The sequence below is a fragment of the Megascapheus bottae genome, chromosome 19, assembly GCF_031878675.1.
Source record: "Megascapheus bottae isolate mThoBot1 chromosome 19, mThoBot2.hap1, whole genome shotgun sequence".
Classification (NCBI taxonomy): Eukaryota; Metazoa; Chordata; class Mammalia; order Rodentia; family Geomyidae; genus Megascapheus; species Megascapheus bottae.
Window position 1 is genome coordinate 47,039,633 of NC_143527.1, and position 27,281 is coordinate 47,066,913.

The window sequence follows — 27,281 nt, forward strand, 5'->3', positions numbered from 1 at the left end:
CTTCTTTTATGGTTTGGCTTTATACAAACAGAAGAGTCATGATACTCTGTGTCTTCCTGTTTGGGTACTTTTCTCAGTACCTTTCCTTTTACTTAGTAGGTCCTGGATAATATCGAAGTTCTTTCTACCCTTCATATTTCTGGAATCTGGGAATCAGACTGGGGATTAGGAGTCTATTTCTTTCTTATTGATTGATTTTTGTGCCAGTACTGGGGCTTGAACTCAGGGCCTGGGCACCGTTGCCCTCTTTAATTCCCTATGCCTATGGTAAAAAAACCCTCACTTTGAAGACAAGTCCTTCCAGGGGCCACACATGTATTCCACAGGGACACTAGTGATTCCGGGTCATGGGTGACTGCAGAGAAGGTCCTCCAGACTGCACAGGGGAGTAAAGGGGGAGAAACATGGAGCTGGAAGGTGGGGAGGGTCATGCGACCTATGAGCTCTGGGTGCTACTGGAGAGACAGCACCAATTGAGGGTAAAGAGATAGGGATATGGAAAGAAAGCTGGCTAGGCACCAGTGGTTCCCCAAGAGGCTGAGATCTGCAGATAGTGGTTCGAAGCTAGCCAAGGCAAAATAGTTCACAACACTCTTACCTCTGATCAACTACCAAAAAGCCAAATGAAGCTCAAGTGATGGAGCATTAGCCTTCAATATTAAAGCTAAGGGACATAGAATGCAGACGATGAGTTTGAGCCCCAGTACTGGCACTGAACAAAAGACAAAAAAAGCTTAACCTCCCTTTTTTTCAGTTCTCAGTGTTTAGGCGATCAAAGAGCCAATGTGGGTGTGTGCTAGCCTGGTGAGGAAACCTACCTTGAGCAAAGGTGAAAATATAAACAGCAGCCCAAGGTCAGCCCATGGCAGATGCAGCCAGCCTCCTCATTCAGACCCCAGCCTCTTGCTTCCCAGACTTGGGCTGGGTGGAGAAAGAGGAGATGAAGACTCTGCTTGAGCAAGATAGGGCTGTGAGCAAGATAGGTGGAGCTGTGTTCTTGGCTCAAGTGGAGTTACTTCACAACCCATCCCAGAAGATCTGTGGCTGTAAGAGTGCCAAATGGAGGTAAGAAAATCCCCTTCTCTGCCATGGCTGCCTCCAGCCATGTTCCAAGAGAGGTGACACACATACTGCTCTGTGTCTCAGCACCAGCTCTGGACAACTCTACCAACTGGCTGGGTCTCTGAATGAAGTTGGAAGCCCGAGGTCCTTATCTGTCTTCCATGAAAGCCTGGACAAGAATCATACCTCAGCCAGGGTTGACCTAGTGAGTGCATTCTCATCTCTTGATATCTGTTAGAGATGCATTTGCTGAAAGGGCTGAGCTCTGGGAATCCTCCTCTACCCACAACAAAACAATGACTAGTGGCTCACGCCTGTAATCCTAGCTACTAAGTAAGCTGAGATCTGAGGATCCGGATTCCAAGCCAGCCAGGACAGAAAAATATTCGAGACTCTTATTTCCAAGGAATCTTCAAAAAGACTTGAAGTGGTGGTGGGGTTCACACGATAGAGCTTCAGCCTTGAGTAAAAAAGGCAAGTGAAACACAAGGCCTTGAGTTCAAACTCAAGTTCCAGCGCGCACGCGCATGCGCGCGCGCCGGCACACACACACACACACACACACACACACACACACACACACACACACAAACATAGCTGGGACTACAGAGATCTTTCTCCCCCCTTATCTACTCTAACTCATCTTTGCCTCTTAGGTAGCTTTGAAACTCACAGGGAAGAATTGGACCACAGCAGGAAGCCCTGGGATTTGAGGGCTCTGGTCCGGCACAAGGCAACATGCAAGCAGAGGACATAGGCTCTGCCAAGTGGACTGTGTCTGCTGATTTCGAATAAAGGCTACTTTCATCCCTTGAGCTCACAATAACAGAGATTTTAAAAAAAGACAACAGTGAGCAGTCTATGGTAGAGGAAGTTCTCCGTGATATCTTGACTAATTCTGAGTGAGCTCGAAACACCGCTAAGGGAAAAAAAAATAGATTTTCAAAATGAATAACCCAAATAAGTCGAATAGGGCTCTGTAATTAGAGAGCCACTGTTCTAGGGACTGTTCCACTCAAGGCGACTTCATGTGTCCTGGGATCACTCCAGGAAAAGTGGCCTGACCCAGGCAGAGTTCTGGCCCGAGAATCCAAGCTTCTACAGTGGAACCGATCGAGTTACATTACTGATATGATTCTGGGCTTGTAGGAAGGAAATGTCTTACAAATTCTAACTGTAATTACTAGAGCATCACTCAAGGAGAAAAACATTGTAAGTTTTAATTGCTTCCTCTGCTCTTTGGTCCTCCCTTCTGATCACAGTGACTTTCACATGTTGCTTAGTAAAATGGAAGGAATTTGGGTCTGGTGGAAAGAGAGCCAGGTTCAAATTCTGGCACTGGCACTCACAAACTGTGTGCTCAAGAATGAGTAACCCCTGGGACCTTGGCTGCCTCTGCCAGAGAGTATTGTAAGGACATTTCCCCTCAAGAGGTTGCTGTGCAGACTGAAAGCAGTAACCAGGTGAAAACTGCAAACTTTAAGGCCCTATGCAACAGGCAGATCTCACAGTCACTGATGCCTCCCCTCTGCCCCCTCCATCTTCTCCATGGGGCAGTGCTGTTTTCTGGTGTCTTCTTCACATATGACTGTAATACAGCTACCCTTCCTTCCTCTGGGCTACAGAGGATGCCTCTAGGACGTTGGAGCTGTAGATGTTTTCTAGGATCCTCATCTATACCATGCCCAAATTCAGGAAAAGGAAGCCCTGGATCACAAAAAGCAAGAGGCAGGCAGCCATGGGCCTTCCACATCTCCCACCTCCTGCAGCCTTATTTTGTCTATATTACTCAAGAGCCTCCCTCTGTCAGGTCTCTTGGGAGCTCCAGACCTACCCTTATCAGAGCCAACCATTTCCCTTGTGTATGGACGATATGGAGCCAGGTACCTTGGCATTCTGTAGGGGTGGCTGATAACTCGACGGTCGGTAGAACATCCTCTGGGTGGCATCTGTGTGGATGTCACCAAGGAAAAGCTCCTCTACGAGGTGGTCCAGGCCGTGGTGGGGGTACTGCTTCTCCACCCGGATGAGCTGCAGCTCGTGCATGGCAAAGTTCACGGCCCTGGTACACTCATGACCATTTTCTTCGCGCCATAGATCATAGGGCACATCCTGTAGCCAAGGGCTGCCTGAGTCCAGAAAGCCTGGGCAGGTACGGTTCACCAGGCGGCCGAGCTGCTCAGCCACTGTCTCCGTGTGGCAGATGATCTGGACACCATGCAGCTGGTAGTCGGCCTCCGTACCCCCACGGATGATCCAGGAGGCCTGGCGAAGCCGAATCTTGCCTCGGATCATGAGTGTATAGGTAGGATTGGTGCAACGGTTGCTGCCGTAGTAAAACTGGTAAGCCTTGAAGGTGTTATTGTGGTAGAATCTGTAAGATCTGGTGATGAACTCTGGCCCTGATCTCACCTCGCAGCTGGGGAAAAGGAGAAGATCTCTGTGAGCTCACGTGGACAAGACCCATGGCTGTGGCAAGACATTACAGTGATCATTTAAAACATGTTTGCTATAAGCAGACACCACTCTATTACCAGTTCACTCTGCCCCCCTGGTCACCTAGTTTCTATGTGTGATAATCATCCATGGGTAGGAGAACTCAGGCACAAGATCAGGCCATATCCTCCATGTACCTGGACCATGAGTCCAATGACTGCTCCAGATTAGTCTACACCAGAAGACAGATGCTCATTTGCTGTAGAATAGAAAAGGTGAGTAGGCCTAAAACAAAGAAATGTCTGTCCGTCTTCTTCGTCTTCTTCTTCTTCCTCTTCCTCCTCTTCTTCTCCTCCTTCTTCTTTTTTTTTTGCCAGTCCTGGAGCTTGAACCCAAGTTCTGGCTCTGTCCCTGAACTCTTTTGCTAATGGCTAGTGCTTTACCCTTTTGAGCCACAGCACCACTTCTGTCTAGGAGAGTATAGTATAGTTCTGGAAATTTCCTTCTGAAAGACCCCAAACAGCTGACTCTGTGAACACTTTCTCTTATGCTCTGGTGTAAAGCAGGCAGGAGTGAAGTTGGAATTGCAGTCACACATGCAAGTGGAAATGCATCCTCTCATCCATGCAAAATTAATTTTCCCTCTAGCAGAACAAAACAGACAATGAAAAGAAGCAAGTCTAACATTAGCAACAGAAGAAAGGCTCCTCTGGCTTGTGTGGGGTTGACAGGGAGGAAATACCCTTCACGGTAGCATTTGATACAATGCTAGCATCCTAAGCCAAAAAATGTTTCACCTGGGTTTACAGAGCACAAGGGCTTGGTGATTCCAGAACGTTCTTACCACTGTCCTAGATATTACACACACACAGCAGAGCCTGTACCATGGCCAGGAAGCACCCTGTTCATCACTGGCCAAAGACTTTGTCTACTAAACTTGTTGGCCTCTGGTTCGCTTGATTGTGACTCAAAGCTCAATTCACCAGTGTTAGTTTTCTACTGCAGCTGCTAACCATAGACTTTGGGCTGGGTTGACATATGGCTCCAAGAACCTGGGCTGGATTCCCAAGGGAAGGACCTCTGAAAGTTGCATTATAAACTTTTTAGGTAGAAGATAGGTGAGAGATAACAGGTAAGGTAGGTATCTTTTGCCATGTAACTTTAGCTTTGTCAATTGGTGTCAAAAAACCTCTTATGAATGCAAAAACAGACAGCAGTGTTTTGAGCATTGACCCATTGGAGCCAAAGGTATAAGAAGACACCTTAGTTTCTCCTCCAAGGAAGAGGAGATGTGTGAGCAGGGCCTGACAAAAATGGAGGTATATATAAGAAGGGTTCTTGCCCACACCACCTTCTTTTTTTGGTACTGGTCCTGGGGTTTAAACTCAGTGCCTGGACACTGTCACCTGAGCCTTTTTTTTTTTGCTTCAAGACTAGCACGCTACCTCTTGAGTCACATCTCCACTTCAGGTTTTTTTTGGGGGGGGGAGGGAGGTTGGTGCTTAAGTGGAGATAAGAGTCTCAAGACTTTATCTCGGGCTTGACTTAAACGATAATCTTCAGATCTCAGCCTCCAGAACAGCTAGCTAAACTACAAAGTGTGAGCCACCAGCACCTGGCTGAATTTTTTATCTCAGTAACCACAGCCTATGTATTCTGCTTCCTGCACCCACTGTGCCTCAGGTCCAGTCCTCACTCCATCACCCATCAATCTCCTCATCCAAGTCTCTGCCATCTCTAGTGGGAAGTGTGTAACCATCTCCTTAGCCACCCCCACCCATATCACCCATCCATTTGCTACAGTAGCCAAAGCATCTTTTAGTAAAGCTGAATTCTGCTCAAAGCATGGCCGGGGCCAAACATGCTGCAATAACATCCCAGTTCTCTTACACAAGAAGATCGATATAGTATATATCGATAGGTATAGTGGTACACTCCTATAGTCCCAGCTACTCTGAGACAAAGGCATGAGGATCACTTGAGTCCAGGAGTTCCAGGCTAGGTCAAGCAAACTTGATCAACAGCAAGGAGCTGTTTCAACAACAAGAACAAGAGAATACCATCACCACCCCTTTCCCCCCCAACACAAAAGAAAGAGGGGAAGGAGGGAAGATGGTCTGGTCTATACAGTGCCTTCACAACCACAGACTTCTCTGGCGTTGCTTTCCCCAGCTCTACCCCAGCAGGCAGGACTGGAGCCAGTGGGTCTCCAGTCTGGCCTGGCTGTGCTTCACTCCACAGGGTTTTTCTAGCCAGAAGGTTCTTTCCTCAAATCCAGCATGGTCTGTGCTAGACTTTCTGGGCCCTGCTGTGATCCTAGCATTGTCCTGTCATACCTGCCAGCCCTCTATCCATCACAGCATTTGTGTCTGTGCTTAACTGTCAAATCCCCAAGACAGGGATCTGCTCAATACTCAAAATGCACAGTCACGTCTGGCACAGTTGGCACTCCTGTGATCATCTAAAGTTTTGAGTTCCCATTAATAATTTTATGGAAATCGTTTATTAGGCAGTTATTTTGAAGAGACTTCATTCTAAGTCTTCATCATTTTGTAAGGTTTCTTTTTACTTGTATCCAGAGGCACTAGATCTCTCCCCAGGGATATCCTAGAGATGGAGTACTGAGAGAAGTGATCAGATCCCAGAGTCAGTCCAGTTCATGCTCAACTATTTAATGGGTAGAAAGAAAACTCACAGATCTGCCTGTAGGCTATTTTTAAAAGCTTTAATGGAAGATAAGCCCGAGCTCAAATTGGGATAAATCTCAGCTTCAGAGCATGGAAAAGAATCCAAGAACTATGCCCTGACTAGTTGAGGCAGCTTTTAACTTACTATTAAGAGTCCTGTAGCCCTATATTAAGTTACCAGAATATGGCTAGATTATTTAGTGCATCAGAAGCTTTCCAGGCATGTTGCAGAAGTGGTGAAACACAGACGCTTAATTTTACTTGCTAATGGTTTCTCTTTATGCACAAGTGGTCCCGTGGAGTTCAGTCAGGGGGGGAGGTTAACAGCAGGACAACATAATCTCTGCTTTGCCAAGCAATTTCGACAGTACTTAGCTCTGTTTTCTTAACTATCCAGAAACTCTGGCTCTTCCTTAAAATACAGACACCACCTAACTCATCCTAGCTTGACAGATCTATGTGCAAGAACCCACAGGAAGGAGCTTCTCTGCACTATTCACCATCACCAAGGAATGGAAACAGCTCAGATGTTTCACGATAGAGGAATGGATCAAGAGACTGGAATATATCCACACACTGGAACTTTACTTACCCATGAGGATGAAGACATGGATGCAAAGAAATGGATTGATCTTGAGCTAAAGCTAATTCATAAATGTACAAGTAAAGATGGAGTTGTGTGCAAGTGCATAGATAGGTATCTATTACCTGGAGTATGGTATCTGTAGTGGAGAATTCTAACAGTATAATTCCTCAGAAAAACTTATACACCGTCCAACAAAATGAATACCAGAAAACCAGCCCTTGCAAGGTGCAGGAGAGGTGAAGGGGAGTGGGAGAGAGAGGAAAGAAGAGAGAAAGGGAAGGGGCCAACACGATCATCATATTCAATGCATATCCTCTGGAGCTAAGAAAATTGAGGGGAGAGAAAGGGTTGGGGCAGGGCTGAGGGAGAATGATAAAAGGGTGGACATCAATCAAGATGTATTGCTATTATAAACTGATGTAGTACGGTAACTCATTTGTACAACCACTTAAAGATAGTACATTTTAAATGAGCAGATATGTGTGGTGTAGTTCCTCCCTGACCTTACCCCAGCCCACCAAGCTCTTACCCCGTGGAGACCCAGTGGCCCTCGATCGTTGGTGGCATCTGCACAGTGATCCTTGCGCCATTGTGAAGATGCTTGAGCATGTGGTGGCACTGGGATTCTTTGAAAGCCCTCCAGGCACTTTTCTCTAGGGAGCGAGGATGGGACCTGCTGTCTGGATGAAGAAGGGCAGAGCCTTCTCCCAGCCCTAAAAACAAACAAACAAACAAACAAACAAACAAAGGCAGTGTTAGCTGAATGCAGGCTTGAGTCCAGTAGACAACAGCCTCTGCAGAGTAAGTGTGAGCCCTTGCAGGTCAAGAGACTCAAGTCCTCTGCCATGGGAGCTTGTGCTTGCCCTCCCAGGACTCCTATATCACCTCCAGTCAAGTCCTTGGAGCTTGCTTTCCAGGTAAGACAAAAAGGTCCACAGAGATCAAGAAGTCACATGACTGGTTCCAGCACAGCAGAGCTCAGACACATGTCTGTGTTTTAGTTGTACAACTTCACAAGCACCTGGGCAGTGCAAGCCAGGAGAAAGAGGTGAACAAGTTCTAGAGTCACTAATGAAGAGATCAAATGGAGAAAGGACTGTTCAGAAAGACTGGCCGCACACAGGGACAGAGCTAGGAGACTAGCCTTGGTGAAAGAGTAGCTTGGGGTAGAGCTAGAAGAAAACAGGTCAGAGGAACAGCTCTGCAACTCTGCACTGGGATTTGCTCCTGGCTCTGCTCCCAGGGGCTCATACCACATCACACAGCTGTCACAGCCTCCAAATGATGCCCTTGTTATGCTTTACAAGTGGCTGGTCCCCCAGGGTTCAAATTGGAGACCTGACCTGCAGACTGCTAATGCTAAGTAGTGGGGCTCTAGGTGGTGTGTAGGCCAGGGAGCATTGCCATTGGAAGAGACCAAACCAGTTCTTCTAGGACCCCTAGTGAGTTTTCCTAATGAGCAAATAAGCCTGGCCACTCTCAAGCCTCTTTGGCTTCCTGTCTCCCACCCAAGCGCCTGCCCTGCTACTGTTAATCATCAGGTGACCAGAAAGCCAAGGAGATCTTCACAGGAGCCAGCACAATGATGCTTGAGCTATCAGCCTCCCAAATGAAGCTAAATGAACCTCTTTTCTTTAGAAAGTACCTAGCCTTTCCTGTAGGGAAATGTTTTGATCTTTGCATGCAGCTATCTTCCAAGGCCAGCTACTCTCCTAACAAAATCAGGGACAAACTAAACATCTAACAGGTTTTAAATCAAGAATAATTAAACTGGGTACCAATGGTTCATGTCTGTAATCCTAGCTATGCAAGACGCTGAGATCTGAGGATTGAGGTTCAAAGCCAGCCCAAGCAAGCAAGTCCAGGAGACTTATCACCAACTAAGCAGCAAAAAGCCAGAAGTGGGGCTGCACCTCAAATAGTAAAGCACTAGCCTTGAGCTAAAAAGCTAAAGGACCATACCCAAGCCCCAAGTTGAAGCCCCAGGATTATTAAAAAGAGAGGGGGACAGTTATAAAAGGATTATCTATGATTGTTTCCTAGGGATAACGCAATTTGAGGACCAGATTTATCTTCAGTACAAGTAGTTAAAGTTGGCCTAAATTTATTTTACAAAATTACCAGTAGCCCGATGTTTAGAATGAAGCAAGAGATACAAAATGGATTTATTACCTGAAAGCCCAATGCCTCCTTAGAGACTCACACATGAAGTAATTAACAAGTGGGTGGGTCTCCAACATGGACCTACCATGTGTTTGGCACTACATTAACAAAATAGCTGCTAGTTACACCAATGTATGAAAATACAATGAAAAATGCAAAATAAATCAAATGACAGAGTACCAGCCTTCAGTAAAATAACTAAGCAAGAACATGAAGCCCTGAGTTCAATCTCTAATTATAGGCATGCAGATATATACAAATAAATAAGATGCATAATACTGAGTTACAACAACATGATAAAAATCTACCAGCATAGACTTAGACTTGCAAATCAATAATATCAGATATCTGTAAAACGTTTGCCATCACATGACCGAACCATTCAGAGGATTAAACTAATTTTTTAGTAGAAAGACCTGGCAGTGAGGAAACAGATGTCTTCTAGTATGAACTCCCAAGTTTTCTGTTAGCACATCTAAATGCAACAGGCAAAGCTACTGCAGATGCTGTTTTGCCATTAAATAACAGTGCTGCACTAAAATTAAAGGCAACCTCCCTACCACCTTAGTTTACCCTACTACACTGATTTTGGCCTGACATGAAAGAAGGGACAGAGGGAAAACGAGAACACTGTCTAGTGATGTCATCGTTTTTGGTCACCCTGATTAACTGGGGACTTTGATTTCAGATGTGCACAAAGGGATGCTGCAGGGGTTCCACCCGCATCCCTGCACTCCCCCTGGACTGGCCTCAATGAGGAGGAAGAAGCAAACATGTTCTACAAGGTCATTTCTCTCTCTCTCTCTTTCACAACCAGCTATTTGCAAAATATATGCATTTTCACCAGTAACTCCATGTAGCAAGGATGCTGCCTCTTCAGTTGTCCAGGTGTGCACTGAACCAGGTAGAAAATAAGAGAAAGTCCAGGCACTGGTGGCTCATGCCTGTAATCCTAGCTTCCGAGGAGGCTGAGATCTGAGGATCAGGGTTCAAAGCCAGCCAGGGTAGTAAAGACCGTGAGACTTTTATCTCCAATTAACTGTCAGAAAACTGGAAGTGGTGCTGTGGCTCACAGTGGTAGAGTGCTAGCCTTGAGCTGAAGAGCTCAGGGACAATGTAGAAAGTGGGAAGAGTGCTTTCCAATCTGTCTCCAATAGCTGTAATTACCTTGATGACAGCATAGTCCTAACTGAAGCCTGCTGTCTGATGGATCTGTGGCTAGTTAAAACATAGTTTTGGATTAAAGGTACTGGAATTAAGGACTGAAGATTCTACCTGAAATAGGACCTCATCATTCAATAAAGATGCCAACATTTCAGAAATGGCTAAGCTCTGCTCTAAAAGTTGATTTGCAAACTCCTTTGTCTCCTGCAGATGTTTCTTCAGGAGAGTATGGGATGTGACAAAGCCCTAGAGCTAGGCTGCTTGGCTTTGAAACAAGATCTGCCAGCTACGGAACTTTATTGAATTCAAGACTTCAATAATCATTAAGATGTATTTTGGTTTTGTTTTGAGACTGGTTCTGTCTATGTATCTCAGACAGCTTTGAACTGGCAATCCTCTTGCTTTATCCTCCCAAATGCTGGATTACAGGCATGTAATATCACTACCACTTCATCTATTAAGATATATTAGTACTTCATTACCAGGGACAAAAATAATTGTACTTAGATGACACAATGCCTTGAAAACAGAGATGCTCATGAATTATTCAGAGAGCCTCAGAGGACTTTGACATTTCTTTATTCCAGATAATTTGGCAATTCCTCTTGTTTTGGGTGGCTTCTATTTGTTCTACCTGGGTCTCAGTAAGAAAACATAAATACAATGTGAACACTTCACAGGTATCCTCTTTCCTGAGTCACCAAGTGATGTGTGAGAAAAAAAAAAGCACAGAACTGCCTCACTAACAGCAGATTAATACTTCCTTGCTTCTATAACAATACCTGTTTTAATCCCACACTGATTTTTCTCTTCAGGGTTGAGAGTGTGACTTATAAATGAATTATGGAGAAAAATTAAACAAACAGACTTAATCATTTTCTTACTTGTTTTGAAAAGCAGTGTATCAGCCAGTAAACTCAAGAAACCAAACATACCAATACACACATAGGTGGGGAAAGCAGAGCGTCTGTGTCCAGATTCCTACAGGGAAAGGCAATATCACCACCCCTTCTGCCTGTCTGCAGGCCAATGACAACTGAGACCCCCATAGACCTTCATGTGAAAGGTACCTGGATTCAGTGTTAGGAACTAATAGGTCATGTGATATAACATCAGTTTCAGGAAGTCAAGGTGAACAGCTATGTGTTTATATCCCCAAAATCCCTTCTCATGGAGTAGCCACGTCCTCCAAAGAGAACAGTCATAGACTTCTGGTCAACCCTGAGAGCTTTGTATTCACAGTACCACTCAGCATATATAAACCATATATAAACCCTAATCCCTCATTCACATCATCAGCAAGACTCCGAACTCCTGGTGCCATTTTAGACATAACAACTACAAATACCATGCTCCTAAGGAGACTCAACTGAAGGATAAATCAGTCCCCACATAAGCTTATAAAAGGCAGGATCTGAACCTTTCACTGGGGTATGCTGGGCACATAGGCTTTGGAGAATAAATAGAAGGGGTCTAGGTAGAGTATATAACACATTCAAACACTAGGACATGCATGAGAGGTTCCCGTAGGGAGTTGTGCATGTGGCTCAAGGAAGGGGGAAGAGAGGTAGAAACAAGGAAGGGGGTAGGGTATTTTCACCTGCCTGCCTAGACCGAATGGAAATCAGAAATTCTAAACCATTTTAACCATGGTACAATGCAAAATTCCCTGGAAAGGAAACAATATTCAAACACCCATGCAGTTTAACTCAATTTTGTTCTCTACAGATGAACTCTAACATTTAAACACGCCTTATTTTTTTTAAGTTAAATGATTATCATTTCAAAACATTCATAATGGTTGTCTCCGGGTTGAGTTTTAAATGTTTCTGCATTTATTCTGCAGGTTTCCCTACTTCATAAGGCACCAGGTACACTGACAAGTAGAGTCAGAAGAGCATTTTCAAGTTAGAACTAGTTTCATATGTAAAAAGTGACTGACTAGACTAAATGAAGGTAATTACTTAGCTGTAAAACTGCCCTACCCAATTAAGTAAGCATTCATCATGTAAACACCTGCTTTGAAGTGGATGCTGGAGAGTGAACTTCAGGGTAGCTTTCAGAGCCAGAGGCTCACAGGTCCCATCGACAGAACTAGATCTGACCACCACTCAGGTCCTTGTGTGTGCAAGCTCTTGTAACTTCCAGTTTTTGATTTGTGATAAACATGAAGAGAGCTGCTTTTACCATCTCTAAACCTTCACTCTAAAAACATCTTCCTTTTAAGAGAAGTAATTGAGTCACAATTCCAAACTCTTGCCTTTAGTAACTGAATAACTTGTTTAGTAATTTAAGCCCATTCTTTGTCATCTTCCAGTACCAAGGTCCTCAGGTGGGGCTGAGTGCAAGATGGCAATGTGGGGGCCGGGAGTTTGGCCTAGTGGTTAAAGTGCTTGCCTAATGTGCATGAAGACCCGGGTTTGATTCCTCGGTACCACATACATAGAAAAAAGCTGGAAGTGGTGCTGAGGCTCAAGTGGTAGAGCTCTAGCTTTGAGAAAGTCCAAGGACAGTGCTCAGGCCCTGAGCTCAAGCCCAGGACTGACAAAAAAAAAAAAAAAAAAAAAGATGGCAATGTGCACGTTGTGTCTTTGCAGGTAGGTGTGCGTGTATGTTTGTGCATTTGGGTTATGTGGTGTTCATGGTATTGTGGCTGTGTGTGTTATATGCATTATATGGTTGAGTGTGGTAGGTATGTGTATAGTTTGCATAGAATATGTGCTTTGTGTGATAAGTGTATCCGCTATATGTATGTGGCATTAAGTATGTTGTATGTTGTGCATTTGCATCTATGTGTACTATATGTAGGTATGTTTGTGTGTGGTGCTGGCAGTCCAGGTTTGTCTATATAGTACCTGTGGTGGGGTTTAAGTGTGTGATAGAGAGAAAGAGAGAAAGAAAGAGAGTTGGGGAGGGAAAGAGAGAGTAAGAGATTCCTAGAAGAGAACAGACCACAGTGGACCATTCTCTTAGCTTGGGATTTTTCAATCTCATTTTTTTTTTCATACTACTAGCTGCGCTTTAGGAATCTTCAGAAAAGAGGGAAAGCTTTTCTGAAGGAAATGCAACTTGGCATGTGACATGTGCCAGACCCTCCTGGGTAAACTCACTGAATGAATCAAAGGAGAAGCCCTACAGGACAGAATCTACCTAATAATTCCAGGGTGGCACTTGTATCTTTTCTCTAATCTGTGCACCTATCACTTCTCTTTCCAAATAATTAATTCTGCAATTGATGGGAACCAGGTAGACACCTGTCTGCACGTGACCTTCACACACTTCAGTGACATTCTAGCTGGTAACAACTGGTTTCTTCCTGAAGTTTTCTCTGTGTTCCCCTCAACTCCAGGGACAGAGTGTGCTAGAGATATTACCTGTTAAGTCTTGAGCCTGCTTAGACAATCACCAGCCTGTCCTTTTCTATTCCTAGTCTTCAATGGTTGGTGCTTCCTTTTGATTGTCACCTGTTTCTCACCTGTCTCTAAATAATATTTAACTACATAGTTATATCACCCACTTATATTTAGCAATTTTCTTATGGGGAGGGTAAAACAATGTACATGGCTATCAGAACTCAGCCACATGCGCACAGCAAGTTAATTCACTTAACAAGGGAACAGTTAATATCTGTCAAAGGCCTTTGTGTACAAATAAGTCATGCTTTTTTTCAAGATTTCATTTTCTTTTGTGACATGAAGGGAAAAGGTACAGTAAAGACAGGATTGTCTTAGATTATCTAAAAATGACCTTCAGCAAACTGGTGTTTCAAAAATTTCTACTCTGTCTCATTTAACCATTCATTGCATATGATCAGTTAAACACTCACTGGTGATTTTTCAGCTTTTTTTTTTTTTTTTTTTTTTGCCAGTCCTGGGCTGGAGCTCAGGGCCTGAGGCCTGAGCACTGTCCTTGGACTTTCTCAAGGCTAGAGCTCTACCACTTGAGCCTCAGCACCACTTGTGGCTTTTTTCTATGCATGTGGTACCGAGGAATCGAACCCGGGTCTTCGTGCATGCTAGGCAAGCACTCAACCACTAGGCCAAACTCCCGGCCTCACTGGTGATTTTTAAATGGTTTGGAGGTTTTAAATAGCATAAGCTTAAATAAAAGAGAAGGGCTGAAAAAGTCTTCACCCCTCAGAAAAGTAAATGAGTTGTATAAAAGTAAACAGAGTCAGAGAAAAGGCCATCTCCCAACTGAAAATCAAATGTTTCCATTAGTGAAGAGAATTTGCCCTTTGTGGTACTTTAACACACCACTTTCTCTGGCTGCCTCCTGCTAATCTGTGTTTCTGGAGCTGAATGATTTTGAGAATTTGACATCTGAACGTTTGTGGCTTTTCATCTAGGCAAAGAAAACAGTGATAATGGATATTTTCCAGCTGCATACCTTCATGACACTCAATGGGTTTTCTTTGGATTAAGAAATGCAATTGTTTTCAGAATCTGAAGGGGAAGGAAGCAACATGTGGACTTTTATGCCATCACTTTTTGAACTTGGGTTTTGTACTACATTTACAGTTATTTAAAAAAGCGCAAAATAAATAACAGGCTCAAGTCTTGCCAGAGTCTAGTTGACTCACCAATATGATTTACAGATGATTTGCAATAATCACCGAGGATAATCATATAATTTTAATATAATTTTTAATCTTACTAACCTGATTTGTCTCTGCAACAGTCTGTAAGTGATATCTGAAACTAAATTTATTAAAGTTGATCACAAGTATATTTTTTTGTTTACAAAGTGACTACTATAAACAAATATATGGAATAATATGATTAACACTTTGACTTATCAGGAAAACATTAGGCCAAATTACAACATTTCATATAATTTCTTCAGACTTACAACTTCCATTGAAATAATCGAGCAAACTCCATCTATAGAAGCAGAATGTTCCAATGCCTGAAAATCGTATTGCAGAAAGATCTGATCACCAAACCCTCCCCGGGTTAGGTTGATTTACACCTGCTTTCTGTTAAAACTACTTCAAGTACAAATCCAGGATCAGGAAAGAATATCCAGTTCTTTTCTGGTGCTTTCCATTATCCTACCTAATTAGCACCATCCTTCTCTTGGATCCTCAGAATTAACAGTTGTACTATCTCCTCTGTTTATTTCATGCACCAAACCCCATAAATTGCTGCTGGATCGAAGTAGGTCTAGGAGCAACTTTCATTTGAATAATTTTGCTACACCAAATTTAACTTAAAGTGCTACTTTATGAAGTGAACCCATGTCATCCAATTAAGCTTTGCAAATTCCCTTTCTAATCTGAAATTCCCTGTATATACACATGGGCCCGTTGTCTGACTCTTTGCTACCCCATCCATTCACAGCTCAGACAGTCCCTCCAAGCACCACTGGGGAAACTTTCCCCAGCCCTATGGAGTAACCATTTACATGGAGACTTCACGCTCAAAGCTGGGAGCCATGCGGGCAATGACTGACCAAACGATATACTTGGATACAAATGGGCTCTTGACGTCTGCTAGTTATTACTATCCTGGTTGGGCCTATCATTATAAGCCAAGAGAGAGAAACTGCTCAGGTTGCATCTCTGAGTTTGGTATTTGCAGTTCAACAGGCAATGGTTTTATGGGAAGAAAAAGAATTACTTTTAATGTGAAAGTTATTTGATGTACTTTTTTTGGGTACTATCTTTTTCTCCAGATTTAACCATCCTCTTTTTTTTTTTAAAGGGGAGCAATTTGGCCTGTTTCACCCCCTTTCTTTCTTTTTGTGTGTGTGGCAGCTGCTGTTTGATCTGCTCATTGGCTCTGATTTGTTTCATGTTTCAGCCAAAGATTAAAACTGCTCTGTAATTCTAAGCAGATGGGTCTAGAAGTCCAACCCTATAATTATACCTTCTCTCTTTTGCTCTGGTACTGTAAGCATTCTATCCCAACTTTTAAAAGTGCTGGGATCGCTGGGGCTCTGAGTACACCTTGGCAATCACCGGCAGATCTAGCCCAACCAGGCACGTTAGCTCATCTGCAAGGCCTGCAGAACTCCACCAGACACCCATCCTGGGCAGAACTACAAAGAAAACCGCAGAGAAGCAGCCTGCTGCTTTACCTCTCTGCTCGACCCTTGATCCTCTCAGGGGTCTAGAGGCTCATTTTCCTTCCTTGCTCCAGTGCTCATATGAAGGGAGGGCCCACAGCAAGCTTGGACCTTTGAGGGGGGGCTGTGGTGAGTGTCAAGGAAGAAAACCCCCAAGGCACTGCTGAAATGCCAGGATATCTGAACAAGAACAATGCCATGTCTTGTTGCCTGGATCAGAAGGATCTGTGCCCACCTGTACTGGGTGCAGTTCAAAGCCAGCCAGAGGAGGAAACCCTCTGAGGCTCTTATCTCAAATTAACCAGTAAAAAGCTGGAGGTGGAGATGTGGTTCAAGTGGTAGAAAGCCAGCCTTGATTGAAGAAGCCAAGTGAGAGCCAAGCCCCCATTCTAAGCTCCAGTACACACACACACACACACACACACACACACACACACACACACACACACACACATATATATATACACACATACACATATATCCATAGACATACATACACACATGCATATCCATACACATACATACACACCACACACACACACCTGCCATAAAACATGCCCAGTCCATTCGAGGCGAGGCTGACCGACTGCCAGGGGCCCTTCTGGGCTCCTTCTGTGTGTGGAGCTGTGTGTTAGGGTCTTGTAGAACTCTGAGGAAACACAGCCCACGAGGTACGGGAAGAGTAAGAATCCCCGCTCAGCCCGGGGGCCCAGGAGCGTGGCTCCGGGGCCCCGGGACCCCGGATTTCAGGGCTAATCCTTGGCCCCCCGTGGAGAGCCGCCGCCCTGCGGAGCGCACGCCAGCCCTGCTCCCGCGGGCGACCCGAGGTCCGCGGACGGCCCCGGGGACACCGAGCGCCGGCGCGGCTCCGCCCGGACCCGAGAAAGAGCTCGCGGCGCCGGCGATGCCCGGACAAGCCTCCGGCGAGGGACGTTCCCACCCGGCCAGAAAGTGCGCTCGGGCGGGGGCGGGGACGGGGATGGGGACGGGGACCAGGACGCGGACGGGGACCGGACCGGGGACGCAGACGGGGAGCGGGACGGGACCGGGACGTGCCCGGGGCTCCGGGGCCCGCGGCTACTCACCGTGCAGCAGGAGGGCCGGGAGCAGGTACCCGAGCAGGAGGCGGCGCGCGCGGGACATCTCCGGGGCGCCTGGGGGCCTCCGCCCGCCGCCGTCCGAGCCGGTCCCCGCCGAGCCCCGCCGCGCCCTCCGCCTCCACCTCCGCGCGGGCCGACCGGGCGGGCGGGCAGCGCCGGGGCTCTCCTCGGCCGCTGCCCCGCGGTGGGCGCCGGCCAGGCCGGGCCTCAGGCGGCGGCGGGGCGTCCCATGCCCGGCGGGTGCGGCGCGATCGGACTCGGTCGGCGTCCGGGTCTCCCCGTGCCCGGCCTCCCCGCGTCCCGCCCCGGCCGCCGCGCGCGCAGCTCCCGGCTGGAGTGGCCGCCGTCGCCGCGGCCGCAGCTCCTCTTCATATTTGCAGAGCGCCGCGGGCGGGCGGGCGGCGCGGCCGGGGCTCGGAGGAGGGGCTGGAGGGCCGGGGAGGGGCACGGGGAGGGCCACGCCCCTGCGCCCCGCTCCCCCACCCCCTCTCCACCCGTGGTCCGGGCTGCCCCCCCCGCCCCCATCCCTCGGCGCTCCCACCTTCTTTCCCCGCCTCCCTTCTCCCCCTTCCCGAGCCCCGGAGCCCCTCAGGCTCTGCACACCTTTCTCCCTCCTCCCCGAGGCGTCCCCCTTTCACACCACCCCGGCTGAAGAGTTTTACCTGGGCACCCCTCCGGGTAGGAGAGATAATGTCCTCTTCACCCCCCCCAAGCCCCCACCTTTACCCCCAGACAGCTCTGGACCCTGTTCCCTCCTACAGGGTCTTGCTAGTTTGGGGTGGGATGGGGGTGGAATGAGTGCTGGAAATTTCTCCAAGGGAGACGATGCGTCCTCCATGGAGGGTTCAGTCACTGGTGTGATATGTGCCTTGACTACTGTTCCCTGCCAGGGCCCCTGGTACTGAGCAGCCCCGTGCCTTGTCCCGAGCCCGGCCTTGTCCCGAGCCCGCACCTGTGAAAGCTAAGGCATTCCCTTCCTCTCCAGAAGGCCAAGACGCTCTCGGTACGCTGGAGAACTCTCAGAGACTCCCCAGGCCACGTCTCCAAGTCCTCCTCTCTTGCAGCACAAATCCAGTACCCAACCACAAGCTCACTGATTTTATTTGTGGTCTGTGGTCTGTTCAATTTTCATTTAGCCTTTCAGGCTTCAGTTAGGAACAGTTTCCTCTTCTTCCGGGCTCTCAGATTTACCTGAGAGAGAGGTCTCTCCCCTCCCAAACTTCTTGCCTGAGTGTTACTTCTCCCTGGTGTTTTCCTAGTCTCCTAAAGCCACAGTCAGGTCTCATCTAGTGGATGACAGGAAGATACTGGATCAGGTGCAAGTGAGAGCCTTTCTTGATCAACTCAGGTTTTTTTCCCTAAATAAGACACTTTAAATGAATGCCTAACTTTAAAGGGGAGTTTCTGTCCCTTTGAAGAATGCAATAATTCAACTCCTTAGGCATTAAACTTTCAAAACTAGTTGGGTCTTAGCATCAGTAAGCCAGACAAGAATGCATTTTTCTGCCTTTGCAATCTTTTTTTTTTCTTTCTTGAGAAAGCATGAGTGTTTTGGTGTGCCGTTGCTGTTGCTATTTGATGTGTTTTTGTTTTTTGTCACCAGTATTATTATCTTTCGAAACATCATTAATATGAGGAGCATAACACATACCAGCTGTGTAGTGTACAAGCATGCTGTGGGACTTAACTGTGCCATTATTTGCAAGACTTGAAAGAGCCGCTGTGGACAAAAGATAATTGGGAAATGAGCTGCATTGGGGTCAGTGTTACTCCATTCAGGTTTCTCAGCCTGACTTTGTTCTCATCATTGCTCATCCTGATTGCCAGGGATGGGTAGCACACAGTGTTCTGTGGGGTCTGAATGTGCCACAATGGGATATTAAGCTTTCATTTCACTCACTCTTTCATTCATTCAGCCAGTCAGTCAGTCATATTTGTGCCTGTACTGGAGCTTGAACTCAGGACTCAGGGCCTTGGCTTTTTCCCTCAAGACAGGCACTCTTATCACTTGAGTCACTTGATTCATACTTCCACTTTGGGCTTTTTATTTATTTAGTTTTCATCCCTGGGCTGGCTTTGAACTGTTATCCTCAGGTCGCAGCCCAAGTAACTAGAATGATAGATGTGAGCCACTGGCACCCAGCAAGTTTTTATTTTAAACCAAGAACTTGATTTTTTTCCCCATCAATGGGTGCTTGGAAATGAAGTAAACAGTTCACCTGGCCGTTCTAGCAAAACATTAGTGGTGTCACCAAGGACATAGAAAGCTTATGTTTAGTTTTTCCAAAGTCTTTTAATCTTTTGATATCTCTTAGTCTATGGGAGATTTTTTTTTTAAAGAAAGAATGTAAGAAGCTCTTGAGGGTGGTGTTTTTATATAAGCAATTTTGTTGGTAGTCATTTTTAAATGTCAAGGTCATTCCTCATGTTCAGAATACTGAGGTGGTATATTTAGCTCAATAATGATCTGATTTTCTTCTTTTTATTTTATTTTTTTTTTTGGAAGGGGGAAAGGGGAGCTCTAGGCTTAGCTTGAACTCTGTGCCTGGGTGCTGTCCCTGAGCTCCTTTTGCCCAAGGCTAGCATTCTACCCCTTGAGCCACAGCTCCATTTGAGGCTTCTTTTTGTAGTTGAGTGGACATAGGATTCTTGTGCACTTTCCTGCAGAGGCTGACTTTGGACCACAATTTTCAGATCTCAGCCTCTTGACTTAGCTGATTTGATTTTTATTAAATGAAAAAGAATAAAAGCAAGAGGGCAGCTGTAATTTCGTGTCATTTTGACAGTTGAGTTGTTTGCCTTTTTGTTGTTGTTGTTGTTGTTTTTCTAACTAGTTATCCTTCTGTGGTACACACATAGTCAAAATGATGTCAACAGTTTGAGATATGTTTTGCCAGTTTTTTTTTTTCACCATGCACAATCATAGATTTAGAGGTTGGAACTTCAATATAACTAGTGCCAGGGTTGTCCTCTTGTACTGCATGTTGAGAAGGTCTAGATTTCTATATGTGTCCTTATAAATAGGGCTTGTTTTCTATGCCGCTTTTATTTACTGACTCATTTATTTATTTATTTATCTTAAATTACCTTAAAGACAGTTTGAGCTGGCACCAGTGGTTCATTCCTATAATTCTTAGCTACTAAGGAGGACGAGATCTAAGGATTGAGGTTTGAGGTTAGCCTGCCTGGGAAGGAAAGTCCAGAAGACTCATTTCTAATTAACCCAGCAAAATGCTGGAAGTGGAGCTGTGGCTCAAGTGGCAGAGCACCAGCCTTGAGCAAAAAAAAGCAAAGAATCAATGTCCAGGTCCTGAGTTCAAACCACAGTCCTGGCACAAAACAAGAACTTCTGGCTTCAAGTGATCTGGGAGCCTCATCTTCCAGGACAGCTAGGATCACACTCACAAGACTGTGTACAAGCTACTACCTTCCTTTCTTACTTTTGCTCTTCTAGTATCCACTTGTGGAAAAGAGTAATGAAAAAATACAGTCAAACTTTGTGCAATAGGGATTATGTGTGAATCTATGCTGAGATGAACAGAACTGGGAAAAGCTCTGTTGAGAAACTGTTAAATCCAGTTCTACACCTGGATGCCTGGGACAGGGTCAAGAGGCGGGAGGAGGGTATTTAGGTTCTGGTCATGAAGGGAGAGTCCTTGACAGGGGTAGCTAAACACAGGGTTCTCTTAGTTCTGTCAGAGTTCCCTCATTTCAGCATCAGTAAGAGTGTTAGAAAAATCAGAGCTCACCACTGGTAGCCCTGAAGAGAAAATCCCAAGAATCCATATTCTATTTACATAAAAACAAATCAAGGGCTGGGAATATGGCTTAGTAGTAGAGGGCTTGCCTAGCATGCTTGAAGCCCTGGGTTCGATTCCTCAGTACAACAGAACCAGAAAAAGCCAGAAATGGTACTGTGGCTCAAGTGGTAGAGTGCTAGCCTTGGGCAAAAAAAGAAGTTTAAGGACAGTGCCCAGGCCTTGAGTTTAAGCCTCAGGACTGGCAAAAATAAATAAAATCATGAAATATATTTGAAGCTGCTAGGATTTGTACAGTCACCATAATGCTTATCAAGCAATCTTTTCCCATGGATATCTCTACACTGCTCCTGCTGTGCTCTTTGAGAAACAGTCCTTTATGCCTTTTGACTTTGAGCAAATGTCTTTGGGTGTGCAGTGGGGCCACAGAACTGGAGCAGTCTGCCTGGCTGGATTTTTGAAGGAAGATTTCACAATTTGGGGAGTACTAAGGAATTCTATTTTACTGTTTGTTTTTTTTTTTTAGGCACAAAGACCAAGGTTTCTTAGAACCACATTTTGGACTTTTAACTAAGCCCTCATGAAATTATGTCATCATGCTGACCATTTGACATTCCAGAGATTCTAGAAGTTTCCATTTGTAAAGAAGATGGTATTTTAAAGAAGGGTCAGAGTAATGAAATGTATTTAATAATGAGTATGATTGAAATAACTCAGTGTATTTAGAGGCTGGGAGATGTGACTAGAGAGAAACTTTTCTCAAAGCAAACTACACCTCAGTGCCAAGCCTATGACTTAGTGTTAATTTGGTAACATAATTATCCAGTGTAATCCTTAGAAAGAAAAACACTCACGAGTTATATCGTGAAAATACACCAACTAGAACAAGTGCTGTTTTGAAAAGAAAACGTGCTTCAGATGTACATTTGAACAGCACGAATTTAGAGCTCAAAAAGATAAATGTCACATTGTATCTTAGATTCCTGGCACTCAGTCTAGAGCTTCCATTCATTTCTTCATCTGTTCCTTCTTTCACTGATTCACTCCAGGTGTGTTGGCAAGATATGGAGGATTGGCTCACAGAGAGCTATGGCCCCACCATGAGTTTATTTGAGGGTTTTATAAGAAGATCCAAACACTGGTTGATTAACCAGTTCAGGACACAATACCATACTTCAGTGATGGCTTTGCCCATATCTTCTTGTAATTCCTATAGTTTTAATCTTTTGTAGAGTGGATATCCTATCAAACAACTTGATCTACTCAACTAGAGTCTTTGACTGTTTGAGGGCAGGAAAAAAAAAACCTGAACATTATGTTTGTGTGTCTGCACACAGCACCTGCTCAAGTTCTTCCTTAATGGGCAAGATAAGATCAGACCATTAACAAAAGGCTTACTGAGGTCAGTACCACCCTAAGCCACCGCATCACACAAAGACAAAAGGAACAAAAATACTGGCATTTATCGTGAGCCTGGCAAAGGGAGTTAAGAAGCAGGACAATCGTGGAACAGGCTGGGGGCTAGTGCTTTGCTCTGCCTTGCATGCAAAGAGCACTGAATTTGAGTCCTAGCTCTGCAACTAATAAAATAAAACATGCCTGATATCAGAGAGTCCGTACCTCACAAACGCTAAGCAGATAGGTCACAAACCTCTTAGCTGTGTGACCTTAGACAAGTCACATACCCTAATTGGGTACCAGTTACCCCTTCTTTATCAGATGCCTGTAAAAAGTTAAGCACTGTATAAGTGGACCCTTAAATACTAACTCACTGACAAGAATGAGCTTTACAGTGGCAAAACTGCCACCCAGGGTGCGAAAATGTGCTCTTTTTGGCAGTGTGGGTATGAAAAGACGTTTATATGAAAAGAATCCGAAACAGATGCAGAATATACCCATAGTATCTGCAATCTAATGGAGGAAGGGCAGCAAGGACCCATATAAAAAGGCTGTCGAAGCAGCTAAAAGCTGAGGAAAGCTATGCAAGATGGATATGTAACAGGTTTGTACAACTATAGCTAATCATGGATCCAGCATTTGTACCATCATTTTTTTTTTTTTGCTAGTCCTAAGCTTGAGCTCAGGGCCTGAGCACTGTCCTTGGACTTTCTCAAGGCTAGAGCTCTACCACTTGAGCCTCAGCACCACTTCTGGCTTTTTTCTATGTATGTAGGACCGAGGAATTGAACCTGGGTCTTTGGGCATGCTAGGCAAGCACTCTACCACTAGGCCAAACTCTCGGCCGAGCTTCCTTTCTTTCATTCATTGACTGTCTCAATACTATGAAATGTAATATTCTTTTCTTCATGTGACCATCTGGCTTAACAACCTACAGTCTCACTACCCCATTGGAATGTCACATTCAATGTTGTTTTTGCCGTTGTTTGGGTTGTATAGTTCTTGAACATTATTTTATTTGTTATCATGGGCATCGTGGATAGTAGTGTATTAGATAATTCACTATGAATTATAGTTACAAGATATCTTAATGTTTATTAGTTTATTTGGTATTACTTGAATTTTTATCAATATATGCTTGGTTTGAAAAGGATATAATACCACTTCTAGGTAAGCTATGTAATTCATTTTCTTCATATTTGTATCAATTATCAATCTGATTCGTATTTAACAATTTGAAGATGATTGCTTTTATACACAATTAAAATAACATGCCCTTGCCATGTGCAATTACACAATTTCAACAAATAAAACACATCAGGAAAGATTTATTTGGAGATAAATTTTAGAGCGTTTACATGTTATCTGAATGGTGAATTCGATTTTTTTGAATAAATGTAATGAGATTACTTACTCATGACCTATTAATCAGCCAGATTAATTTCCTATGTGTTAACACCATCATTGATTGCATCTTACATCAGAGCTTCCTGCGAAGATGTTAACAGATTTCCATCATTTTGACCAGCTTCCAAAGATCAGATTCAAAGCTAAACAAAAGACTCTGATCTGAATTGCAGGGCCAAGACCCTAATGAGATGCCTTTCTAGAGCCTCATCAAATAATCTCAAAATCTCCTGTCTCATTATGCATTCAGTTTTGTCTCTGAAATACCATTTATCTTTGGCTCTGATAATTCAGCTCTTACTAGTCTTTCTTTGCAGCTGGGAAGCAAGCCAAAAAAATGGAGTGGTTTAGCCTAAAGTCACATCCTCACTGGGGTAAAAGAAACCATGAAGTTTTCTGACTCACAGTGAACATAACTACTTTTAGTTCTAACTTTGTATCATAAAAAAAGGAAGGAAGAAAGTAAGGGAGGGAGAGAGGGAGGAATTAAGGAAGGAAGGAAGGAAGGAGGGAAGGAAAGAAGGAAAGAAGGAAAATGTTTAGTTATTTTGTTTTTGTGGTTTTTTTTCCCCGCAATTCCTGGGACTTGAACTTTGGGCCCAAGCACAGTCCCTGAGATTTCCCAAAACTAGCACTCTACCACTTGAGCCACAGCACCATTTCCAGCATTTTCTGTGTATGTGATACTGAGGGATTGAACCCAGGGCTTTGTGCTTACTGGTCAAGCACTCTACCACTAGGCCAAATTCCCAGCCCCATTTACCTGTTTGAGACATTTGATCATTTTATGCAGTAGTCTCTGGAGGGTTGATGCTGCTAAAGGTCATGGTTTCATATGTCAAATACAAATACCTTGGGGGACAAATTATTGTAATCTGTGAAACAGGCAGATGGGCCAAATAGTGACAAGCTTGTCCCTTGCCCTGTCTCTGAGCAAGCATTTCAGCCTGAGGGTTCCAGGATGTGTTTGTGTCACTGTGCTCATAGCTGTGCATATGGAGAGAGGGCAACCATGTAGAAACATTCATATCTATTCACATTTCATCTCTCTGAAGCATAGGTCTCTTAAGTAAAGATAATCACAGACTCAGAGTCAGTCCATAGTGATTATTGCATTTCCATACTGTGAAATACTTCATAATTCCCTAAAGACCTCCAGAATCCCAACCTTGGTGGCTCACACCTGTAATTCTGACTATTCAGGAGACTGAGATCTGAGGATCAAGCTTCAAAGTTTACCCATGTAGGAAACTCTGTGAGATTTTTAGATTTCCAATTGACTACCAAAAGGCTGGAAATGGAACTGTGGCTCATGGCATCATTGGTCTTGAAAGCTAAGAGACTGCCAGGAATCAGAGGATTATGTGTATATAATCCTTGGTACTCAGGAGGCTGAGAGCTGAGGATTGTGGTGGGAAGCCAGCCCGGGCAGGAAAGTCTGTGGGACTCTTATCTCCAATAAACTACCAGAAGAGCCAGAAGTGGAGCTTGGTTCAAGTGGTAGATGTTAGCCTTGAGCAAAAGAGCTCAGGGGCAGCAACTCAGGCACTGAATTCAAGCCCCAAAATGAGAGCGAGAGAGAGCGAGAGAGAGAGAGAGCGAGAGAGAGAAAGTACCCCCAGGTACTGAGATCAAGCCCCAGTACTAGCACACACACAAGAATTGACTTCCAGTCTGCTTCATCTTCAGGCAATTTTGCGAAGTCCAGAGGACAGCAAGAATGTTTGAAGTAGGAAAAAAAAAAAAAAAGAACAACCAAAAACCAAGAAAACTAAAAAACAAAACAAAACAAAAAAAAACCCTTGAAGTTCAGAGTGGTCAAGTTTGCCTCAAGGGCACTGAGGAAAAGACTTTATTCTGTGAATTCACAGCAGATCCTGAACTAAAATCTGTTTTATTTTCTCTACAGATGATGTTGACTTCCTTCTGTCCTTACTCAGAGAACCAGAGCAGAAGCTTCTGCAAACAGATCTAACTCTGAAAAGGCCCTAGTATTTTAGACTGGTAAAATTGAAAATAAATGAACTCTCTAAACCTAGGCAACCCTTATATGCTTACATAATTTATTTTCTCACAAGTTGTCCCTAATTCTTTAACAGGCTCTAGCTGGTGCCTGAATTAGTAATCACTCACAGATTCTCAAAGGGTGAGATAAAACCAGATGTTTAATTGCCATGGATACACAGAGTGGAATAAAAAGCTGCCAGATGCTAATGAATAGTATCAGAAAATAAACAGCAAGGTAAGCAACAAACACAGCTGAATGAATTGGAGATTCCTGAATAAGATACAATGCAGATGGCAGGCTCATCCAGATCAAGCCGCGGAGATGGCATGTTTAGGAAAGGAGGACTCTAATACAAGGAGCTGCTGTGGGCTGATTAGTGGACTTTGCTTCTATAGGAACGGTCACAGAGCTGGAAGACAGAGTACCCCAATAGTGAGATGGCTGTCCTGAGGCACAGGCTTCCCTGAAAATAGTGTTTCATATGTCCCAGTGCCCTAGCAAAGGGTCTTTCAACTCTTTCTTCTCGTAATCTAAGGAGCATTGGGCAACTCCATAACAGCCAGTAGAAGCAGATGCGAGAACTGCCACAGTAGTATTTGTCAGCTCCAGTATGTGGCATCCACTGGTGATGGCTGACAAAGAACTTGGTGTATCAACAAAGAAAAGAAATAAGAAGGAAATCCCTTTGAAATTGGATTTTTCCATGTCACACCGCTAGAGCTGGGCTTTACTCTAGGTCTCTTCATATAATATCAGAGCATCCTCCACTTCTACTTTGTAACTATCATTATGACTAAAAGCTTGGAAATCAGTGAAGTATGATCAGTCTGTTGAACTAATTATTTTCTTGTTATCCTCTTAAATACACGTGGCTGACTTTTTGTCCCTCGGTTCTGCATCCTAAGACACCCAGCTACCAAGTGAAAATATTTAGGAAAAATTTGCATCTGAATCGAACATGTGCAGACTGTTTTTCTTGCCCTTATTCATTATGTGATCATATAACCACTATTTACACACCATTTGGATGGCATTAGTTGCTTAAAGCTATCTATTATAAGCTATCTAGGGATGACTTTAAGTTTACAGGGGGGATGCGCTTAGATTATATGCAAATACTATGTCATTTTGGAGGACAAGCTCTTTTATATGAGGATTTGAGCAGCTAAAAGTCTAGCATCCATGAAGAGGTTTTGGAACTGGGCTTTCATGGCTCCCACAAACACTGGGATAGTGGTATTCTTTTTCTTTATTTTTATGTTCTCTTCTCTTTTCTCTTCTCTTCTCTTCTCTTCTCTTCTCTTCTCTTCTCTTCTCTTCTCTTCTCTTCTCTTCTCTTCCCTTCCCTTCCCTTCCCTTCCCTTCCCTTCTCTTCCCTTCCCTTCCCTTCCCTTCCCTTCCCTTCCCTTCCCTTCCCTTTCCTTCCCCTCCCCTCCCCTTGTC

The 27,281-nt window shown here is 44.5% G+C and overlaps 1 protein-coding gene and 1 long non-coding RNA gene across 2 annotated transcripts in view; one reads left to right on the forward strand and one right to left on the reverse strand.

The window, feature by feature from the left end:
• The window catches only part of Apcdd1 (APC down-regulated 1), a 30,911-nt gene extending 13,524 nt beyond the window's left edge, over nucleotides 1-17,387 (reverse strand). Inside the window, exons 1-3 of the mRNA XM_090353513.1 lie at nucleotides 17,253-17,387; nucleotides 7,301-7,484; nucleotides 2,950-3,481 (exon numbers count right to left, since the gene is read on the reverse strand). Coding sequence (XP_090209639.1) covers nucleotides 2,950-3,481; nucleotides 7,301-7,484; nucleotides 17,253-17,310 — 774 coding nt within the window. The 5' untranslated portion in view covers nucleotides 17,311-17,387. The remainder of the gene's footprint in view (nucleotides 1-2,949; nucleotides 3,482-7,300; nucleotides 7,485-17,252) is intronic.
• LOC150049981 (uncharacterized) lies at nucleotides 17,192-25,862 on the forward strand. The gene is made up of 3 exons (XR_016538851.1): nucleotides 17,192-17,277; nucleotides 18,871-19,026; nucleotides 25,740-25,862. It is a non-coding gene; the product is annotated as an uncharacterized LOC150049981 (long non-coding RNA).
• The last annotated feature ends 1,419 nt before the right edge of the window (nucleotides 25,863-27,281 follow it).